This window comes from Quercus suber, unplaced genomic scaffold, assembly GCF_002906115.3.
Source record: "Quercus suber isolate HL8 unplaced genomic scaffold, Cork oak 2.0 scaffold_27, whole genome shotgun sequence".
Lineage (NCBI taxonomy): Eukaryota > Viridiplantae > Streptophyta > Magnoliopsida > Fagales > Fagaceae > Quercus > Quercus suber.
This window is the reverse complement of record NW_027069492.1, coordinates 566,746-586,489: the sequence shown is the minus strand read 5'-3', so window position 1 is coordinate 586,489 and position 19,744 is coordinate 566,746. Positions and strand designations below refer to the sequence as shown.

General features: G+C 38.1%; 1 protein-coding gene across 1 annotated transcript; it reads left to right on the top strand.

Moving 5' to 3' along the window:
• The first annotated feature begins 2,556 nt into the window (after positions 1–2,556).
• Positions 2,557–18,564, top strand: LOC112001949 (ubiquitin-conjugating enzyme E2 36). The gene is made up of 8 exons (XM_024034125.2): positions 2,557–2,839; positions 2,926–2,953; positions 4,199–4,285; positions 5,555–5,613; positions 17,491–17,532; positions 17,625–17,698; positions 18,050–18,147; positions 18,271–18,564. The coding sequence occupies exons 1-8, from the start codon at positions 2,804–2,806 to the stop codon at positions 18,306–18,308; spliced, it is 462 nt and encodes a 153-aa protein (XP_023889893.1). The 5' UTR covers positions 2,557–2,803; the 3' UTR covers positions 18,309–18,564.
• The last annotated feature ends 1,180 nt before the right edge of the window (positions 18,565–19,744 follow it).

Below are 19,744 nucleotides of genomic sequence, written 5' to 3'. Positions count from 1 at the left end.
TACCATACATCTAAGCATACAACAAGATATTTCATCCCAAACCTTAACATACATCCATCATGCTTATCATATCATCAAACCTAGCATACATCTATCATGGTAATCTAAACCAAACCTAGCATACATCTATCATGCATATCGTTCAAGGCAACAAACAAATCATGGCAGAATCAAAGAACTATTAGAGAGCATCAAGAACACAGACATATTCCAAGTTCACATGTCACATTCATCAAATCTAAAGAAGATCATAACCCAATCAAATGCATGTACATGTGAATGCATGCCTTACCTCACTTACTTTACTGCATCACAACACCTATGCATCAATGCATGATCATATCATATGCATGTTCATGGTAAATCAAAGAAAACATTGAAGAAAAACTCTAATCTAGCATGTTAAAGGCAAACAAACAATCAAACAGAGGAACAAAGACTCAAAAACATAAAAGATGGTCAAAACAGAGGCATATTATGTGAAAGAAATAAAGAAAAAGAAGCAAAAAAACTCAAATTAGGGTTTCTAGGCAAGAGTATACGTGCACATACATAGGCCTGCGTACGCATACTTCAAGCCTTTGTACGTATGCTGGAAGCATACGCACGTAGAACCCTAACCCAAAAACACAAAAACACAGAAAAAATAGAGCAGAACATAAAACTATAAATCTAGCAACCTAACATGCTTTAAAACATAAAACAAAGAAAACCTAAACTTAAACAAACATATTATAACACAAATGAACAAGAAAATAAAGAAAACTGAAAGATTAAAACATGGAAGAGCAATGAAATGAGAAAAAGAAAGTTTAGAACTAATAACTCAAAACAAAAGCTCTTAGGCTTGATATTGACCATTCCCCTTAGTCAAATCTATTCACAACCAAACAAAATTAATTAGTAAATTTCAAAACTCGAAGATCAAGACCAAAAAAGGTCCCAATCAAAAGAAAATTGACTTGAAGATGTTTTGTGAAAAACTCCATCTTCGATTCACTATTTCTAGGGAATCTTAGGTTTTCCCTTAAAATTTTTTGTGTGTGTTTTGAAATATACCGTGTAAGGCTTTATATAGTTGAAAATTTGGGGTTTGGAACGGCTCTCAGATGATGTGGAATTCATTCCAAACTTTAACTTTAATGCAGAAAAACTTGTCTTTCATAGCTTCTAGAACCCTAGTTGCGTATGTAGGCTTGTGTATGCGTACATATGCACCTTAGGATTTTCGTGGCATTTATTTTCTAAAAATAGCTTTATTTTATTCATAAAAGAGTTATATTTTCCATAAAAACCTTCCTCAAGTCAATTTATTATTTGATCAAGCTTTAAACCAACCTTGGGCTTTAGAATTTTGCCATCATTGAGGAATGGAGGCTCGAGTCGTAAGGAATACAAAAAGCGATGTCTACAGATGGGGAGGGCTTCGGCATGGGCCAAGCCTCCCAAAATGTGGGGAAACAGATTATGTGGGTTGCTGAGTGATGGGCAAAAGCCCCATGTTCTGCTGAGATATGGGTTGTGAATGTACTGATGTGTAGGAGTAGTTATTGGGCAGTTACCAAGCAGTTCATAGTTTTCCTAATGTTCAGACTTGCTGTGTAGGGGTTGAAAACGTGGAAAACGGAGTAAGATAACATTAGTTGAAAGTGTTCTAAGTCAGATCACAAGTGGCAGATTGTCAAAGGCCTAGGCAGTTACTAGGTAGTAACTGCCATAGCAGTTATTTCTATGTATATGACCTTAATGCTATTGGGGATGTCAACAGCATAGTGTATTTAGCATTTGAGAGAATTCTGTGTATTTCTCTAGGCTTGTAAAGAGTTTCTTTTGTACTTGAAACTAAGTAATAAATGGTGGAAGTGGATTCCCTGTAAACATAGTGTGTATTGTGTGTGTGAGTCCCTATATAATCTGTTTTAAGTGTTTCTTGTAGTGTGCGTACGTGATGTTGGGTGAGACTAATGGCATGTTTGGATGTTTAAAAAAGGAGGGGGAGTAGAGTAGAGGGAGGGAGAGTAATGCAATTACCTTGTTTGGAAGTTTTTTAAAGAATGAGGGGGAGGGGTTTGGACTCCCTCTAGCCCCCCAATTTTAATTCCCCCAAATTGGAGAGATTTGGAGGGGGAGTAGAGTACATAAACTATTGACCAAGTAAATTACCTAATTTACCCTTATGATATTAACAAAATTATACAAGGAGAAGGGCTAATTACTCCCTTCCTCCTTACTAATTTTAAAAACATCCAAATAAGGTGGAGGTGAATCATTCTCCTCTACTCTCCTCCCCACTACTCCCCTTCCCTCTACTCTCCTCTACTCTCCTCCCTTTCTAAACTTCCAAACAAGCCATAAATCAGAGACTTAGGTATCACAGGCAAATATTGAGTGAAAAATTCAACGCTTACAAGAGAGGCTGTCTCTATTCCCACCATTGAATTAAAAAAGTCAAAAAAAAAAATATTAATAATCCTTTTTTTTTTCTTTGGAAAAATATTCCTAAACCTTATTCTCTAAAATTTGGCATGTTAGCAGTTACCAGCGAAAAGAATGAAAATAAAAAAATAATCGAAAGCCCAAAACAAATGAGAAAATCACAGGTCGGCCGAATATTAAAAAAAGAAAAAGAAAAGAAAAGGAGGTATTGCGCAATATAAAAACGGCAGAAATTGGTGAAATCGAGCTCTCTTCGTCTTCGTCTTCGTCTTCGTCCTCGGCACTTTCGTCTTAATTTTGAAAAAGTAATTGCAATTGCAATAGTAGTAGTAACAGCGTGGGTCTGGTCTGGAAATCAAAAGAAAAAATGGCCAACAGTAATCTCCCCCGAAGAATCATCAAGGTTCGTTTCTTCATCACTCGATCCCCACCACCACACCATACAACTGTAATCTTTTGTTTAATCATTTTGTGTTCTTTATCCTACAGGAAACTCAGCGTCTTCTAAGTGAACCAGGTTACTGCTTTTATTTTTTTTATTTTTTTATTTTTATTTACTTTCCTTTTATCTCTTTTCTATCTCTATTTTTTTTTGGGAACCTTTACAATCTTAAATTATTCAATTTTTTTTTCTTTTTTATTTACTAATACGTTTCCATTAAAAAAAAAAAAAAGCACTAAATTCCCTTTAGATATACCTAATTACACACACAACACACACACACACACACGCACATATATACCTTTATTAATGTCTAATATTCCGGTGCTCCCATTATTTGTGATCATATTCCAAAATGCAATATCAAAAACTTTTACACGTTTCAACATATACAATTCTGAATTTAAGAAATATAAGAACCAACCAACCCAGAATTTAGAAGATCTCAAAGGAAATATTATTAGTGCTCAACTTACCACCCCCCCAAAAAAAAGGTGTAAATATATAGAGTTATACAAAAGAGAATACCAGTTATTTCAAGAAATTCCTAACAAAATAGCTAGCTCATTAAGATGTTCTCCAATGTTTTCTTCTAATGAAATTAAATTTGAAACATAACTTTTTATGAAATACTTATAATGGACGGTAAAGGTGGCAGAGGTTTTAAGATAAAATCATGGAAATATCATCTTGCTTTTACCCTATTCTGGTGAAATCAAGAGGTAAAGGCTTCTATTATTAGATATGAAATTTGTTTCTCTACTTTTTGGGGGAGCCTATATTATATCTCTTTGTTTAAATGATGTACAAGTGGCATTAGAGAATAAAAGTGGGGTGAAATGACATCTTTTTTTTCTTTTCTTTTTTCATTTAAATGAATGATAGTTGGGATTTTAAGAAAATTTTGACCCAACTTATATTTTAATAGGGTAATAGAGGAAAATTTTAAAAGCCAGGGGGCCATGGCATCCATTCCCCCGGACGGACACTGGGCAGTTAGGCATATGCTTGACCTCCTGAGAATGTAAGAGACAACCTCGGTAAATTCTGCATAATTGAAGAGGAAGGATTCTTCAAAAGCCTACTATGTGTGGGATGATAGATAGACTTGGTATGTTGGGTGATATCATTATTTGTTGCACCCAAGCCAGGTGGGAGGAAAAACTGCTAAGCTGGAGGACAAAAATTCTCTATTTGGGTGTTCAATTCACTGGAAAGAATTTAGATATATAATGTAGTTGTGCTATGATGTTTTTGATTATATTGTGAGGGTGAAGGTTTAAGGGTTTGCTGGGATCTAATTTGTGATTTATTGTTCAGCACCGGGAATTAGTGCTTCTCCATCAGAGGACAACATGCGATATTTTAATGTAATGATCCTCGGCCCAACACAGTCTCCATACGAAGGTAACTAGCTGTATGGCATGCAATTTGGACTTAATATTTACCTTAGTATTTATCTTGGTTGGCTACACATTCTTGAAGATGTTTTTGTTTTTTGAGATTGAATGCTGGAAGTATTTTAAAGAGTTGATCGTTTTTAAGTTGTTTTCAGCTGTCAAATATGCACTTTTGAACGATTCTTTTGGACAGTTTTGGGAAAGGTCCAGAAGAACATATATTTTTGAGGTGATAATACCACTCTCCATATAAAAAAATGCTTTTGGAAACAATACTGTTGTGTCCGAATTTTCAAAGCTATGGTATGGTCATTTGAATGTTCTAGCTCTATATTTGGTGTAGAAGAGAAATGCATTTAGCGTGGGAATACTAAACTTTTCATTGTAAGATATTATTTGAAAAGTGGTCCTTGGCTTACACGTTCGTTTTTTAATCATCATAAAGGTCAATTAGTTTGGCTGGAAAAATTGAGTCACCATCTTAAGTTGTCCATTATATCTAATCAAGTATCTGGGGGTTGAGTGATAGCACAAGTGGTATCATCACCCTCTATGGTGCTTGGCATCTGGGGTTCGAACACGTGGTGTGAGCAAACTGTCGAATACAATATAAAAGTATTACCATATTGATGTACCAAAGTGCTATTGCTCTTCCCCCATTTAATAATTGCCCTGACAATATATTAATCATTTATATATGTTTTAAAAAAAATAAAAATTAGATGTAAGCTGCTCTTAAAAATTCAGTTCATAACCTAAATGTAAGGCCTTTAAAAAAATAAGCAGAGTATATGATGGATCTAGTTGCTATTTATAAGTAATGATTATATGGGCCACCCCTTTTGAACCATGTTTACAATATATTGAATGGTTGTTGCCTTGTGGGCTCTGCTGGAGTTTGACAGCATTCAGTGATTTGCTGCATGAGGAAGCATATTTAAAGGTCAATATTGACACATCTGTTGCACCAACCAATAACAGACACATCTATACTATGGTTGTGATGGTTTTGTCTTACCCAAAAAAAAGAGAAAAAACTATGGTTGTGATACTTTTAACATTTTAGAAAGTTTCCTTTTTTGTGCGTTGAGTAATGATTTAGTTTTTCCTGTGATTGAGCTTTAGATTAATTAATAAGTGATAGTAAATTGGCAGTTGTTTATGTTTTGATATATGATATGTCAAGAAATTCCATTTATTACATTTCTCTCTCCATAGTTTAATTTGTACGTTTTATGTGACATGATGTGTTCTCCTTTTTGAAATATCTGTTTAGGAGGAGTTTTCAAGTTGGAACTATTTTTGCCTGAAGAATATCCAATGGCTGCTCCTAAGGTACTTTGATTTGGGGTCATTTCCATCTACTCTGGTTTTCCTTCATTTATGAGATGTTGCTGTTTTTATTGTACATTTGGCCGTTGCCTTCCTTTGAAAAATGGGGCCATTTCATATTGTGGTTACAATTTCTAATAGCTAGAACCTGCTAGAGACATGTTATTCTTGTTACTGTTCTCACTGTACATTATAATGTCTAAGTTCATTTTGTTCCAAACATTTAATTTATCCTTTGTGCTGAAACATGCTTGGAATTTGGTGATATGCCATGCCTTATTGGTTTGTATAGCTAAAAAATGGAGTTCATTCAGGTTATTGAGTGTGCTTCAATCCAGTGTTAGCTTAGGACCATGCATTTCTCTAGAAAGACTATGTATGACACTAATGTAGTGTTTGGTTTGGGTTTTCAATATAATACACGTTGGCATCCATGGGAATATTTGGGTTGGTAAGAATTTTGGGAATATGAAATTCTCATGTTTGGGAATATTTAATATATTGGATTTGAAGTCAATTAAAAGTTTTTGTTGATTAGCTATACAAACTTTTCTTTTTGTTGTTTTAGTTAGTTTTTATTTTTTATGGTAAGTTATGCCCCCAAGGGAAGGAGAATGGGAGATTTGAATGAGTAATCTCCACTTCTGGAGGCACCAACCGTATTTTAACCCTTAGGGGTTAGTAACAACTCTATTATTACAGTTTACTATATATGATATCTAATGATATCTAAATAGGGACTAAAAGTGATTTGTCACATAAAACCAAGCATTGAATTAATTTTTAGCAATTTAGTATTATACTATTTGTCCCTAAAATTTAGCAAATGAGCATCTTAGTCCTTGAAATATAAAATGATTGCTTTTAGTCCCTTAGATGATGTGGCCAAACTAATTGACATGTCATCAATCCATAGGGACTAAAAGTGATCACTTTAGGTTTGTTAGGGACTAAAATCGATAGCTTCAAGTTTTTTAGGGACTAAAAGTGACCACTTTAAATTTCAAGAATTAAAATTGCTCATGAGAGCCTCTTGGCCATGAGGATAAACTGCTTTTAGCCAATTAGGGGTAAAAAAACCCATGGATTTCTTGATAACTGGTTTTGGCTGGTGGGGTCAGTTGCTTGCAGGAGTTTGATTAAGGCTGCGTTTGTTTGGCTGAAAAGGATTTTAGGAAATTATTTTATGCCAGCCTATGTGTTTGGTAAGCACAGAAAATTGGGTCAAATGGAAATCAATTTCTGCCTTGACTGTAAAATAACCCTCCCAAGCCGAAAATGAATTTCAGTTTCTATTTTACCTTCAAATGAATTCTAGGACTCACAGACAAAGAGAGAGAGAGGGAGAGAGCAAGAAGAGAGAGCACAGGTGGCCGCCCAACCGAGCTCCGGCCAGCCTAGATCATGCTGCCCCCACCGCCCAGATCACACTGCCCCACCGTGTTGATCACGTGCCGGCCAAGCTTTTTTTTTTTCTCAACACTTGAAGATCTCAACCCACCCCTCCCTCATCACTGATCTACAAACACCCAAGACCCACCTCTCCGTTCACCAGCCATGCACGGACGAGTACAGGTTGAACTTCGATCTTGACAACCGACCGCAGGTCGTGCTCCAACATCGACGCCATCTAGATCGGATCCTTGCATCTCGTTCTCGTCGTCACCACCCAAGACCGATCTCATTCTCGACCCACCCAAGATTGATCTTGTCGCCCCCACTGAAGAGCGATCTCTCTTTACCAATCAATCTCTCTTTCCCTTAATCTCTCAATCTCTCTCTCTTTGATCTCTGATTTTTTTTTTTGTTGTTGTGGTAGTGTGGGTGGTGGTGTCTTGGTGGTTTTTGTGTCGTGTGGTGGTGGGTTTTGTGTAGATAGCGGTGGATTTTTTGTGGGTGTTGGTGGATTTTCTGATATAAAATTTATTTGGAAGCTGAGAAAATGTGAAAATTTTGTATGAAAATAGCATCTTCAGAATGTTACCAAACACTGAAAATTGTTTTCTGGACTATTTTCCATTGTACACCCAAACGCTCGGATTTTAATTTCCTTATAGGAATTCATTTTCTCTTGCATTCATTTTACACTCGGAATTCGATTTACATCGAACTAAACGCAGCCTAAAAGTGAGGATTGTTGTATAGTATGTTCTATGATGTGCAAGTAATCTGAGTGAAGTTTTCCTATGTCACAAAAAAATAAAATAAAAAATTACTCGAGTGAAAGTTTAGGGACCAACTGTGTATTTTGGAATAGTAGTTTTATACTGGATACTTTATATGTCATTGTTTCTTAGTGTACTTATATATTCCATCAATTACCCCTCTCTCGAAAAAATAATTATATGGAATCATGGTCACCCACAATTCACCAAGAATATGGTAATATGCTCTATTTAGCAAACATGAAGATCAAGATTGACTTAGTATTTTAAAAAATGCACTTTTCTTTGATGACTTGGATATCACTATTGAAATTGGAATGTACTTGGAGCTTGATTTCCATGCTTAATTTGAATATCTAATTTATATTTAAATTTTCACTATTGTGTTTTAAGGGAGAGTTTGCCTTCCTTTTTAATGTGAATTAAAACCTATCTATATTTCACTTGATTTATCCAAAACTTGTATGAAAGAAGCCCTTAGATCTTGTAGTTATAAAACTAGATGCTATTCATAAGGTTGGTGTTGTCTTGTTTTCAAGCTTTTACGGTTTGAAGGTCAATGTTGGGAAAAGTGAGATTGTCCCTGTTGGAGAGGTGAATAATCTAGATACACTGGCTAATATTCTTCATTGTAGAGTAGGCAATTTGCTTATGAAATATTTGGGGATGCCGTTGGGAACTTCTTTTAAGATAGCTTCGATTTGGAATCCTATTTAGAGAAGATGGAGAAGAAACTATCAAGGTGGAAGCTCTCTATCTATCTAAGGGTGGTAGGCTCACGTTATTAAAGAGTACTCTCTCAAGTCTTCCAACGTACTTTTTATCTCTTGTTACTATTCCTAAAGCTATGTTTGCTAGATTGGAAAGTATTCAGAGGAATTTTCTTTGGGGGTCTTTTGAGGGGAGTTTCAAATATCCTTTGATGGCTTGGGAAAAGGTGTGTTTACCCATCGAATTGGGTGGTTTGGGGATAAGAAGTGTGGTGTCGTTATTCAAGTTTTATTAGGGAAATAGCTGTGGAGGTATGGTCATGAAGTTACCCATCTTTGGCGGTGAGTTGTTTCCACAAAATATGGTGAGGGTCAAAAAAGGGGGGGGGGGGGGATACTAAGGTTTGCAGGAGGACTCATGGATGTGGCCTTTGGAGAAGCATTCATGAAGGGTGGGAGAACTTTTCCAAGCATTTGTCTTTTGTAGTGGTTGAAGGCACTATGTTTGTTCAACTGACAAGGATGCTTGTATCTCTGAGGTTTTGTGAATCCCAGAAAGGGGTATTGTTAGAGTGTGGGATTTAAGTTTTTATAGAGCTTTTGAAGATTAGGAGCTAGCTGCATCTTATTCTCTACTTCAATTTATCCAAACTCTTATTCCTCGGGGTGATAGGAGAGATACTCTTTGTTGGCGGCTCAAAGGTGATGGCAAGTTTGACACTCAGTCTTACTACTATGTGATTCGGGGTACTCCGAATTCTTTGTTTCCTTGGAAGGGTGTTTGTAAACCAAAGGTTCCTAAGCGAGTGGCTTTCTTTTTGTCGATAGCTGCTCATGATTGGATTCTCACTTTGGATAATCTTATGCTTAGGGGTTGCCTTTTGACAAATCGGTGTTGTGTGTGTTGTTGTGATGGGGAATCGGTGGACCACTTCTTCTTCATTGTCTAGTTACACATACTTTATGGACTTTTATGCTTCAGGCTTTTGGTATACATTGGGTTATGCCAGGATCAGTGGCGGGATTGTTATCTTGTTGGCATAAGTGGCTTGGGAAGCATAATTTGAACATTTGGAATTTGATTCCAGGTTGCTTAATGTGGATTGTTTGGTTGGAATGAAATCGATGCTCCTTTGAGGACAATGAGAAGTCGCTGGATGAGTTAAAAGTTTTATGCCAGTGTAGTCTTTTTGAGTGGTCTAGTTGTTGCGGTTTTACTGATTATTCTTCTCTCTCTGAGTTTATGCTTTCCCTTAGATTAGTTTCCTGATTACCCTTTTTTTTTTTTTTTTCTTTTTTTGCGTTTTATCTTTTTCTTGTTGTTCATCATCAAGAACAACTTGTACTCTTCCTTATTTACTCATCAATAGTTCTTTGATTACCTATAAAAAAAAAAAGGGTTCCAAATCGAAGAATCCTTATAATGAGCCCCAAGAGGCATACCCAAATAAGTTTTTGGTAAACAATCAACCTTATAACATAAAATATGAGCCAGAATGTCCAAATTCCCAACCTCGGCACAATCTCACTCCTACCAACACTTACTTTCAAGCCTGTGATAGCTTCAAAGAACATCAACACCATTTGAATATATAATAATTGTTCCCTGGATGCATCACAAAAAAGAATAGTATCATCAGTAAACAGAAAATGAGAAATATGCAAACCTCCTCGCGCATTGGGACTTGCTTGGAAACCATTAAGAAAACCTCCCTCTTCTGTCCTTTTCTATAGCCTACTCAGCACCTCCATCACCAACACAGGAAAAAAGGAGTGGAGATAAAAGGTCCCCATTACGAAGACCACGAGAACTACTAAAAAAATCACCTGATAGCCCATTAATAAGCACTGAAAAATGTATTGTAGAAATACATGCCTGCATCCATCACCCCCACTTCTCCCCCAAAACCCAACCTCTTCATATCGTAAAAAAAGCATTCCAATTTACATGATCATAAACTTTCTCAATATCCAACTTGATAATCACACCTAGAACACCACTCTTCAATCTACTATCCAAGCATTCATTTGCGATGAGAACAGAGTCAAGAATCCGTCTTCCCCCAACAAAGGAATTTTGGGAGTTGGATATAAGTTTATCCAACACCATCATAGCCTATGAGCCAACACCTTTGATAGAAGTTTGTACAAACTGCCCACAAGGCTAATAGGACGAAAGTCTTTAATATTAACCGCATTGATCTTCTTGGGTATCAAACACAGAAAGGTGGCATTTAGAGATTTCTCAAAGATGCATTATTTATGAAAGTTTGCAAAGAAAGCCATAGCATTCCTCTCAAGCACACACCATTTAAAAGAAAGCCATGGTAAAGCCATCAGGACTAGGAGTCACCCTCAGCCTCCTGAAGAGCTACAATGATCTCCTCCTTTTCAAACTCCCTTTCTAGTGAAAGCTGATCGAAATCATCCAAACTAGCATAATTTGACCCACCAACAGTGGGCCTTCAAGATTTAGATTCCTGATATAAATTCTTATAAAAACCCCCCACTTGATCCTGAATATCTAACTCAGCCTCATACATAATGCCCTCACCCCTCATAGTATTAGCTTGTCTATGGGAATTAGCAAGCCTATAAAAAAAAACCTAGTATTATTATACGCTCTTTTAAAAACAAAGCTTTCAATTTTTGCCTCCAAGAAATCTCCTCCAAGGAGGCTAAATACTCGATATTGGCCTTAACCTCAGTTCTTCTTGTTCTATCTGCCAGATACAAAACTTGCATCCCTTCTCTTGTATCTAGATCTAAAAGCTCAGACAACAAACATTTTTTCCTAAAAGACGTCTCCAAAAATATGTTTATTTTAATACTTCAAGTCTCCTTTAAGAGCCTTGAATTTACAGGCTAAACTAGGGGGCCCCACAAAATAATGTCCATCCCACCAACACCGAACTTGATCCACAAAACCCTGCACTTTAAGCCACCTATATTCAAATTTCAAGGAACTCTTCCCCCCTCGACATACCATTGGCCTCCACAAGAAGAGGACAATGATCCGATACCACACGAGGAGAGGCCTTTGGGTCACATCCAGGAAGTGATCCTTCCAGACAACTGACGCCAAAACTCTATCAATACTAGACATTGAAGGATTTTCAGATTCTTGAAACCACTTATACTCACCCCCACCAAAGGTAGATCGACCAAAAATTCCTCTCAATAAAGTCTAAGAATTTGAACGTGGTTGGACTAAAAGAAATATAACCAAGTTGCTCTATTGGATATTTGATGATGTTGAAATTACCAAAGGCACACCAAGCCGAACTCCACCTCACTCTCACACTATCAAGTTCTGCCCACTAGGGCTATAATCGGTTCGGTTCGGTCGGTTTTTTTTTTATCCGGAAAACCGAAACTGAAATTTTCAGTTTTTAAAAGTCTCAACCGAAACCGACCGAAATAGTTGAAAAACTGTTGGTTTCGGTTTGTTTCGGTTTCAGTCGGTTTTAGTTCTTTCTCATTCATTTTCTAAGAAAGCAAACAAAGAAAAAAAAAAAAAAACAAACCCAGAATATAAAAAAGAGAGAAGAAATTGAAAAAACAAAACAACCAATATAAAAAAGAGAGAGGAAACTATGGAGAAATTAAAGAAAGAGAGAGGGTCACCGTGACTCCATGAAAATGAAAAGATTAGCTGGCGTAGGGAGCCCGGCGTGTGGAGGCCGGTGTAGGAAGGCCAGCGTGTGGAGGCCGGTGCAGGAAGGCCGACGTGTGGAGGTGGCATGTGGAGGCGTGGAGCGGTGAGAGAAGAGGAGGGGCTGAGGGCTGAACTCTTTAAGAAAAAATTGAGAGAAAAAGTTGAGGAAGGAGGTGGCTGAACTGAAGAAAAGAAAAGGGAAGAATAAAAGAGGGAGGGTATTTCCGTATTTTACCTCATGCTCTAGGGTTTTAAAAATTAAATAGCAAAAACAAACGCCCCTCCACGCGTAGGCTCGAACCTGGGATCAGCTAGCATTCCACAAAGTAGCATACCACTAAGCCACTGATTAGTTATGTAATAGAATTACATAAAAATATGTATATATATATATATATATTCGGTCGGTTCAGTTCGGTTTCGGGTGAAAAAATCCAGCACCCAAACCAAAACCGAAAATTTCGGTTTTTAAAAACTGAAACTGAAACCGAACAAACTGAAACCGAATCGAAAATTTGGCAACGTTTTGGTCGGTTTGTTCGGTTCGTCGGTTTTTTGCACACTCCTACTGCCCACAAAGCCCAAGCCAAGAGAACTCCCCCTTTCTGTGTGAATGGCATCCAAAGCTACCCAATCTACAAAAGGTTTGCCCTAAAGACTTTTCACAACTAGGGCTGTCTATGGGTCGGGCGGGTCAAGTTTGTGCCTAACCCGCAACCGACCCGCCGGAGATCGGGTAGGGATGTGCTGGACCCGCAACCGACCCGTATTAAGGTCAGGTTTTACGGGTCGGTTTCCCGTTGGGTGAGCTCACCCGAAACCGTCGAAGAGGACGAAAAAAGTAAAAAATCGATGATATCTCTCCCAATCTGTCCAAGATCTGGTGCGATCTAGCCGGATTTGGCAGAGATTTCGCTAAATCCGATGCTTTTTCCCCCAAATCGTGCCGAGAAAATCCGGATCTGGTGTTTTAGTCGCCGAAATTTGCCAAATCATGTTGGACAACTCGCCGGAAAGCTAGAAATCGCAACTCGTCGTACTCTCTTCGGGCGGGTCAAGTTGAACAGGTTTTGAAGGAAGGGAATCGAAACCGAACCGCCAGCGTCGGGTTTTGGAGCTCGGGACCCGCGTCCGACCACCAGAATTGTCGGATCGGTTTGTAGCGGGTCGGGTACGAGCGGGTTGGGCGGGTCAGCGGGTGAGATGGACAGCCCTATTCACAACAGAAGAACTGGTGTAGTCTAATTTGGTTTCTTGAAAACACATGACATCACACTTCCACTCCTTGAGTAAATTCTTCACAGTATCCCTCTTATGAGAATTTTTAATCCTCTCACATTCCAAGATAAGAGTTTCAAGTTCATGGACAAAGATCTAAGCCCATCCCAATGGAATTCATATTCCCTATGGTTTGTCTACCAGATTGCCCATCATAATTAATGGTAGAAACTAAGTTCCTTAATTCCCTCATATCTTTTTTAGTTGAAGAAACAGTACGATGAAGACTGCTTGCTGCAGCTTTTCTTTCCCACACTTTCTCAAGTTGTTGAAAGAAAGAAATACACTGCCTCTCACAGGAATCAATAGAAAAACCCACGAATTTACGAAAGCCCTTAATCATCCTTCTCACCTAAATTGAAGGTTCCAAGTCATCCCCCACAAAAGTGTCATGCAGTTCACCCTCCTCTGTCATTAAATCCAGACCCCCATAAGAATCCCATTGAGCCAGAGGTACAAAATCCAAAGAATTTCGATCTTCCTCAGCCTTACCTAACCCCATGGAATTCTCCCAATTCAACATCAGAGTGTCATCTTTGATTGAATCAAAAACCAGCTCAAAAAGAGGAGAGAATCGGTTTTGTCTCAACAACTGTTGATGGCAAAGCATATCGGAGAACTCGAAAACCAATATCATTGGACAGCCCACAGCTGGACTATTGACAGCTGTAGCTGCAAGAACTACCTACCCCATCTCGGCACAGCTGCTTGGCGGGTCCACAGAAGAAGAGCCGCCAGCCACAGCCACATTGAGGCCCTCGTCGGACCTCGGAAATACCCCACCTACCTTGTCAGAACTCAAAGACACCATTGGTGGCTTCTCGGCTGAGTTGTGGGAGCCCGATCCTTCACCCATCTTCCACGAGCTTAGATGGCTCTGTTTCTCCAAGTGGTTAAAACACCGGGTCGGGTTGTTGGGTTTTTGCCTGTTGGTCGTGTTGGTCTTGTTTAAAAGCAGGCCTGAGCCCAGATGGTTTAAAGAATTGGCTAGTGTTTGCACCTTTGGGTTGGACGAAATTAGCCCAACTAACCAAATGTTGGCCTAAACCTTCTAAAGGTGCAGAAATTTTTAAAGAAAAATAGGCATGGGTCCACTTAACATGCATGGGGTGCCAGTTTTGAAGTGAGTTGGAATATTTGATTTTTGAATAAAATCAAATCCCCCAAATCTCTCCTCCTGATTTAAACTGTCAGAAAGATTTGGAAACTACTTCTCCAAACATAAATCATTTCCTGATTTCACATGCCCATTAAATTCTTTACAAACTTGATTCCTTGGATTGCTAGTGGATTTTTGTGGCAACCACCTCCTTCCCCGGCCTAGAAGCTGATTTTCCCAAGAAAAAATCAACTTCATTTCAAGAAAAGCCCTGCCACCCTTATTAAATCCTTCTGGGACATGCAGACAACCACGTCTTGCCCCATTATGATACTCTAATATTTCCACAAAAATACCACCCTTATTCAACCTACTAGAAAACTCCAATATTTTCTAATTCTTATGAAACCGTTTGAAAAAATGTTGCTTGCTAAAATTCCAACAGCATAACTCTACCAAGCATGCAATAATCGAATCCAGACCCGATCTACCAACCCGAATGGAACCATGATGCTTGCCCTGTTTTTCAATGATTGAATATGAATCTATTCAACCCCCATCAAAAGCCAAGAAGAATGCCTTTGAGTCAATACGAAAAGATGCAGAGTTCCCCACTGTCCCCCCTGATTTAGGAGAAGCTTAGCTTGTGTAGTATGGAGATTGGGAAGAGATTTTGGTGGATGTTGTAACGTAGAAGGTTTGGGGTTCAAATCTTTTAAGTTTAGGGAGGGTTGAGCCGGTGTATAGTGACTTGGCCAGTAGAAAGTTTGTTGGAGAGGGATAGGATGTGGAAGGAAGAAATATTGTGGGGTGGGGAGAAAATTTTAGGAAGTGTAGGATGGGAAGGCTTGTGCATTTGGACAAGGCGGTGGTGGAAGATGTTGTGGGAAAGAAGGGAACGGTGGTGATGGAAATTGTATAGGAACCACATGAAGATTTTGTGGCAGAGGTAGGGGGCGGGGTGGAGGGGGAAGGGTGGGAGAACTCAACCTAATTCTATTTGATCAGCTGATCCAGCGTTATGTAGGATGCATCTGTTTCAGATGTTGAGGCTTCTCATGAAAGTGGTTGTAGATATTGTGTGCTTCTTTGTTACTGTATTTTGTTTATTATATTTGTCTTCCTCTACCTTTATCCCATAATTAAAATGCAGAATACCATATCATACGTGAGAAAGAAAAATGATTCAGATCGTCATTGGCTTGTGATTTAGAACATCCTTTGTAGGTGGACTATCTAGTTGTTTGGGAACTGAATTTAGAGTTGATGGTCTTGAGAAATGATTCCATGGTTTTTATGATGCTTGGAATTGTATCTTGTTGAAACCTCTTTTAGGTTTCTTTTTGGCAAGTTAAATAGTAGGGGAGGGGGGTGATGGGGTTCGAACCCTAGACCTTGGACACCACAGAGGGTGCCAACATTACTGGGCTATCACACTGAATCAACCAACCCCCCTCCCCCCCCCCCCCCCCCCCCCCCCCCCAAAAAAAAAAAACACCCCTTTTTAGGTTATTTAGAATTATAATTTTGTTTTTGGAGTGTGAATCATTGATGGTTTGGTTGGTTATGGGATAAACATGGTAGAAATAACTATTGGGAACTTGTTGATATGACCCAGGGTATTGATTGGGATTCTGTATTCATTCTAGACTTGTCCAGTGTGTGCGGTGAAATTGAGGTGCTTTATGGTTTCATACCATGGAAAGCAAATTCTAATAACTAGCCTTGAACTGGCAGGGTGAGGCTCCAATTATTCTCCTGTTTCCTCCCATTTTAAAATAGATGAATGACAGGTGGAAAAAAGTAATCCAATGGTAGAAAAAAAAGCCAACTTAATCTATGTAATATTCTCATACTTCTTCCTCTCCTCTTCACTCCGCAACGTTACCACCATCACTTGAGCATAGAAAGCCTTGGCCAAACTAATCATATTTGCTCTTACCAGCACACCCAGTATCGCATTATAGGAAAATAGACACTGCCCATTTTCAATCAATTTCACTTGGTGAAACAATAAATTGCACTCCTAACATCGCAAATACAAAGGCTAAAAATTAGCCAAACTGAAACCGAAAACCACCTACTGCTGCCACCACCATAATCCACCAGACCCCACAAATCACAGCCACCGGCGGCTCAAATCGTCAACCTCAGCTTTTCCTCACACCAGTGACCTGCCGCATATACTGCCGTGAACCATTGACCCAACATCAACCAAATCTCTGCCACTGTGACCCACGATGCCGCAGAGTCTGTAACCCAAACCCAGACCCGCAACACCACCATGACGCTCAACCCAAGAAAAATGCTTTTGGTTGCCTTGCGCCATTGCTGGCTGTCGTTCCTCTGACGTCGATTAGCGATGGGTCACCTTCTCACATGCTCAAGTGATGGTGGTGACATTGCAGATTGAAGAGGAGGAAGAAAGATAAGAAAATTAAAAAGATTGAGTTGACTTTTTTGTTTTTGACTGTTGGATCACTTTTTTTTCCAAGTGTCATTCATCTATTTTAAGATAGGAGGAATCAGGAGAATTATAAACTGGAGGGGAGCCTCCTCCCCTTTTTTTTTTTTTTTTGGGCGTAAGTCATACCGTTTTATTTTTGGCTGATTAAAAACTGCCTTGTCATACTTTATTGTTATATCCTTTTGCATAGCAAGTCTTAAGCCCAGATAAAAGAGGGTTGTAGTAGGTTGACTTTTTTATGAAATAAAACTTTTATTTCTTACAAACATGGGTGGCTGTCTCTCCTCTGGTGTTTAATTTGATGGAATTGTTGTGTGCATTGTCTGACAAATGTATTTCTCTGTTTTTGTAACTTGTTCATATATACAAATCCAAAAATACATAAGGTTACAGTTGCTTGTGTGCATTTGCTTCTGTAATGCGTTGAAGCTCTCTTGTGAAGTTCCCTTGTGAAACTTGTGTGCATTTGCTTCATTAGTGTTTAACCATATTCCTTCCAACAGGTCCGATTTCTCACCAAAATATATCATCCTAACATTGACAAGGTAGGCTATGTGTGGTTTTACTTTTGTACTCAAATTAGGTTTCAGAAGTAAGTATATCTTGTGCCTCTTATGGAAAAAATTTCTCAATGCAGCTTGGAAGGATATGCCTTGATATTCTGAAAGACAAATGGAGTCCTGCTCTTCAAATTCGAACTGTACTTTTGAGGTATAGTTGATTATGATCTTATATAAGTATTCTATCTGCATACTCTGGAATCTTCTCTCCTAAACCCAATGGGAAATATTCTTAGCGCATTAACTACTATGCAATTTTTTTTTTCCTCCAGCTATTAATTGTATCTAGCCATCTCTTTTCAATCTAGTTTTAGAACTGACAGTGAGATATGAGAAAATTGAAACCACCTGTGGAGAAAGGGACAATATATGAATTTGGATAATTTTTTTGCTTCTATTGGGCAAAGAGTTTGAATTCTTTAAAGTGATCTTTTAGAATATGATTTTCTGGAGAAAAATGGAAATAGATAATGTTGAAGTTCTTGGCATTGTTTCTTGTTAGCATTCAAGCTCTTCTGAGTGCTCCGAACCCTGATGATCCACTTTCTGAGAACATTGCGAAGCATTGGAAAACGAATGAGGCTGAAGCTGTTGAAACAGGTAATGTTGTGAGTCTCGACTTCCATTGGTTTCTTCAAAATTAGTTGATATTGTAACACCAATTAAAGGAGTTTAATTAATATGTTCTCTTTTTGTTGTATTCTGTTTTCACCTATCATTCAGCAAAGGAGTGGACCCGTTTATACGCAAGTGGTGCCTAATGACATGGTGGAAAGTTTTGCTTCCCTGAATAACATTAATGAAATGTATGCTATTGACTGTCAATTTTAAATGGAAATTTGGTACAACTTATCTTTGAACAATCGTGAGTTTAATATTCTCAAAGCTTCCAGTTGCAGTCCGTTCATTGTTTTCCTCTCATGGAAGCCTTGTGAAACTTGTATGATAAAATGGGCCATTAAGTGGCAAACTATTCTATATATAATATTCATGCCTGGTAGGTTTCTTAAGTCAAAATTGTTTTAAGTCATAGTTAAAAGCTAGTTGCTTTGGCTTACCAGTTGGTACAAACTCATCAGTAGTTTTGAAGTTGATGCTCTCCAGTATCCTCCAATGGAACTTAATATTTTATGCACACTGCTGTAGATTTTATTGAAGCCATTGGCTTATTATGTCTGCTCTCTGAGAGGAGGGCGAAAAACATTGTCATTAAAATTGTGTAATAAGTGGAAGCTTCTTTTTTTGTTTTTTGTTTTGTTTTGTTTTTTTTTTTTGTTTTTTTTTTTTTTTTTGAGTAAAAGGTTAGAACTTAGAATAAGTGGGATGGATGCTGCTGAAAGGCTTAAACGAGTTCTGTCGATCTAGGCATCTTTGTATCAGAACCAGTAACATGTTGGGAGAAGGTTGTCTTTCAAGTGGGGGTATTGATGTCAAGACCTGGATCTTTATGAGATTCAGAGCTACACAAGATCCCCATCTATTAAATTCTTAAATTCTCACCAAATTTTTAACGGGTCCTGCTCCCCTCCCATTTAAAATTCTTCCAGTCTCTCTCATTTTTATCAGGATGAGTGACCCCTGTCAAATATAAAATCCAACGGTAAAGACAAACCCTCGTTAAATACACGTTACTAATGTCTTCCTTCTTCCTTCCAAAATCATTTTCTCCTTTTAATTGGTCTCTCTCTCTCTCAGTTCAGTGCCTACCAGAGAAGAAGCAAAATCACCAATACTGTTAAATCTATAATGAGAGAATAACTCAAATTTGAAATGGAACGAAGAGAAATTTCAAGATTTCACCAATTTATCTCTCAATTAAAATTTAAAAAAAAAAAAAAAATTGGGTTTTTGCGCTGATTTGCAGATCTAATGCCTTTTTTTTTTTTTTTTTTTTTTTTTTTTTCCTGAGCACAGAATAGTATAAGAGAAAAATGAAAGGGAAAATATCTTGTTGATTTAGAGACAATACAGTACTAAAGTTTTAAACAATTAAAATTAAAATCAAAATAAAGAAAGTACAAGAATAATAGAGAGGAACAGAGAGCACGAGGAGAATTATTTTGGGTTCTCTTTGAAGAGCAAAAGGGCCATGATTTTACCGAGAAAAAGGAACTTAGAGAGAGACTTCAAGTGACGGTTCACGGTTGCGATTAAGGGTGTCCAGCCCACTTGCCCACCTACCTAACTCGCTTGTACC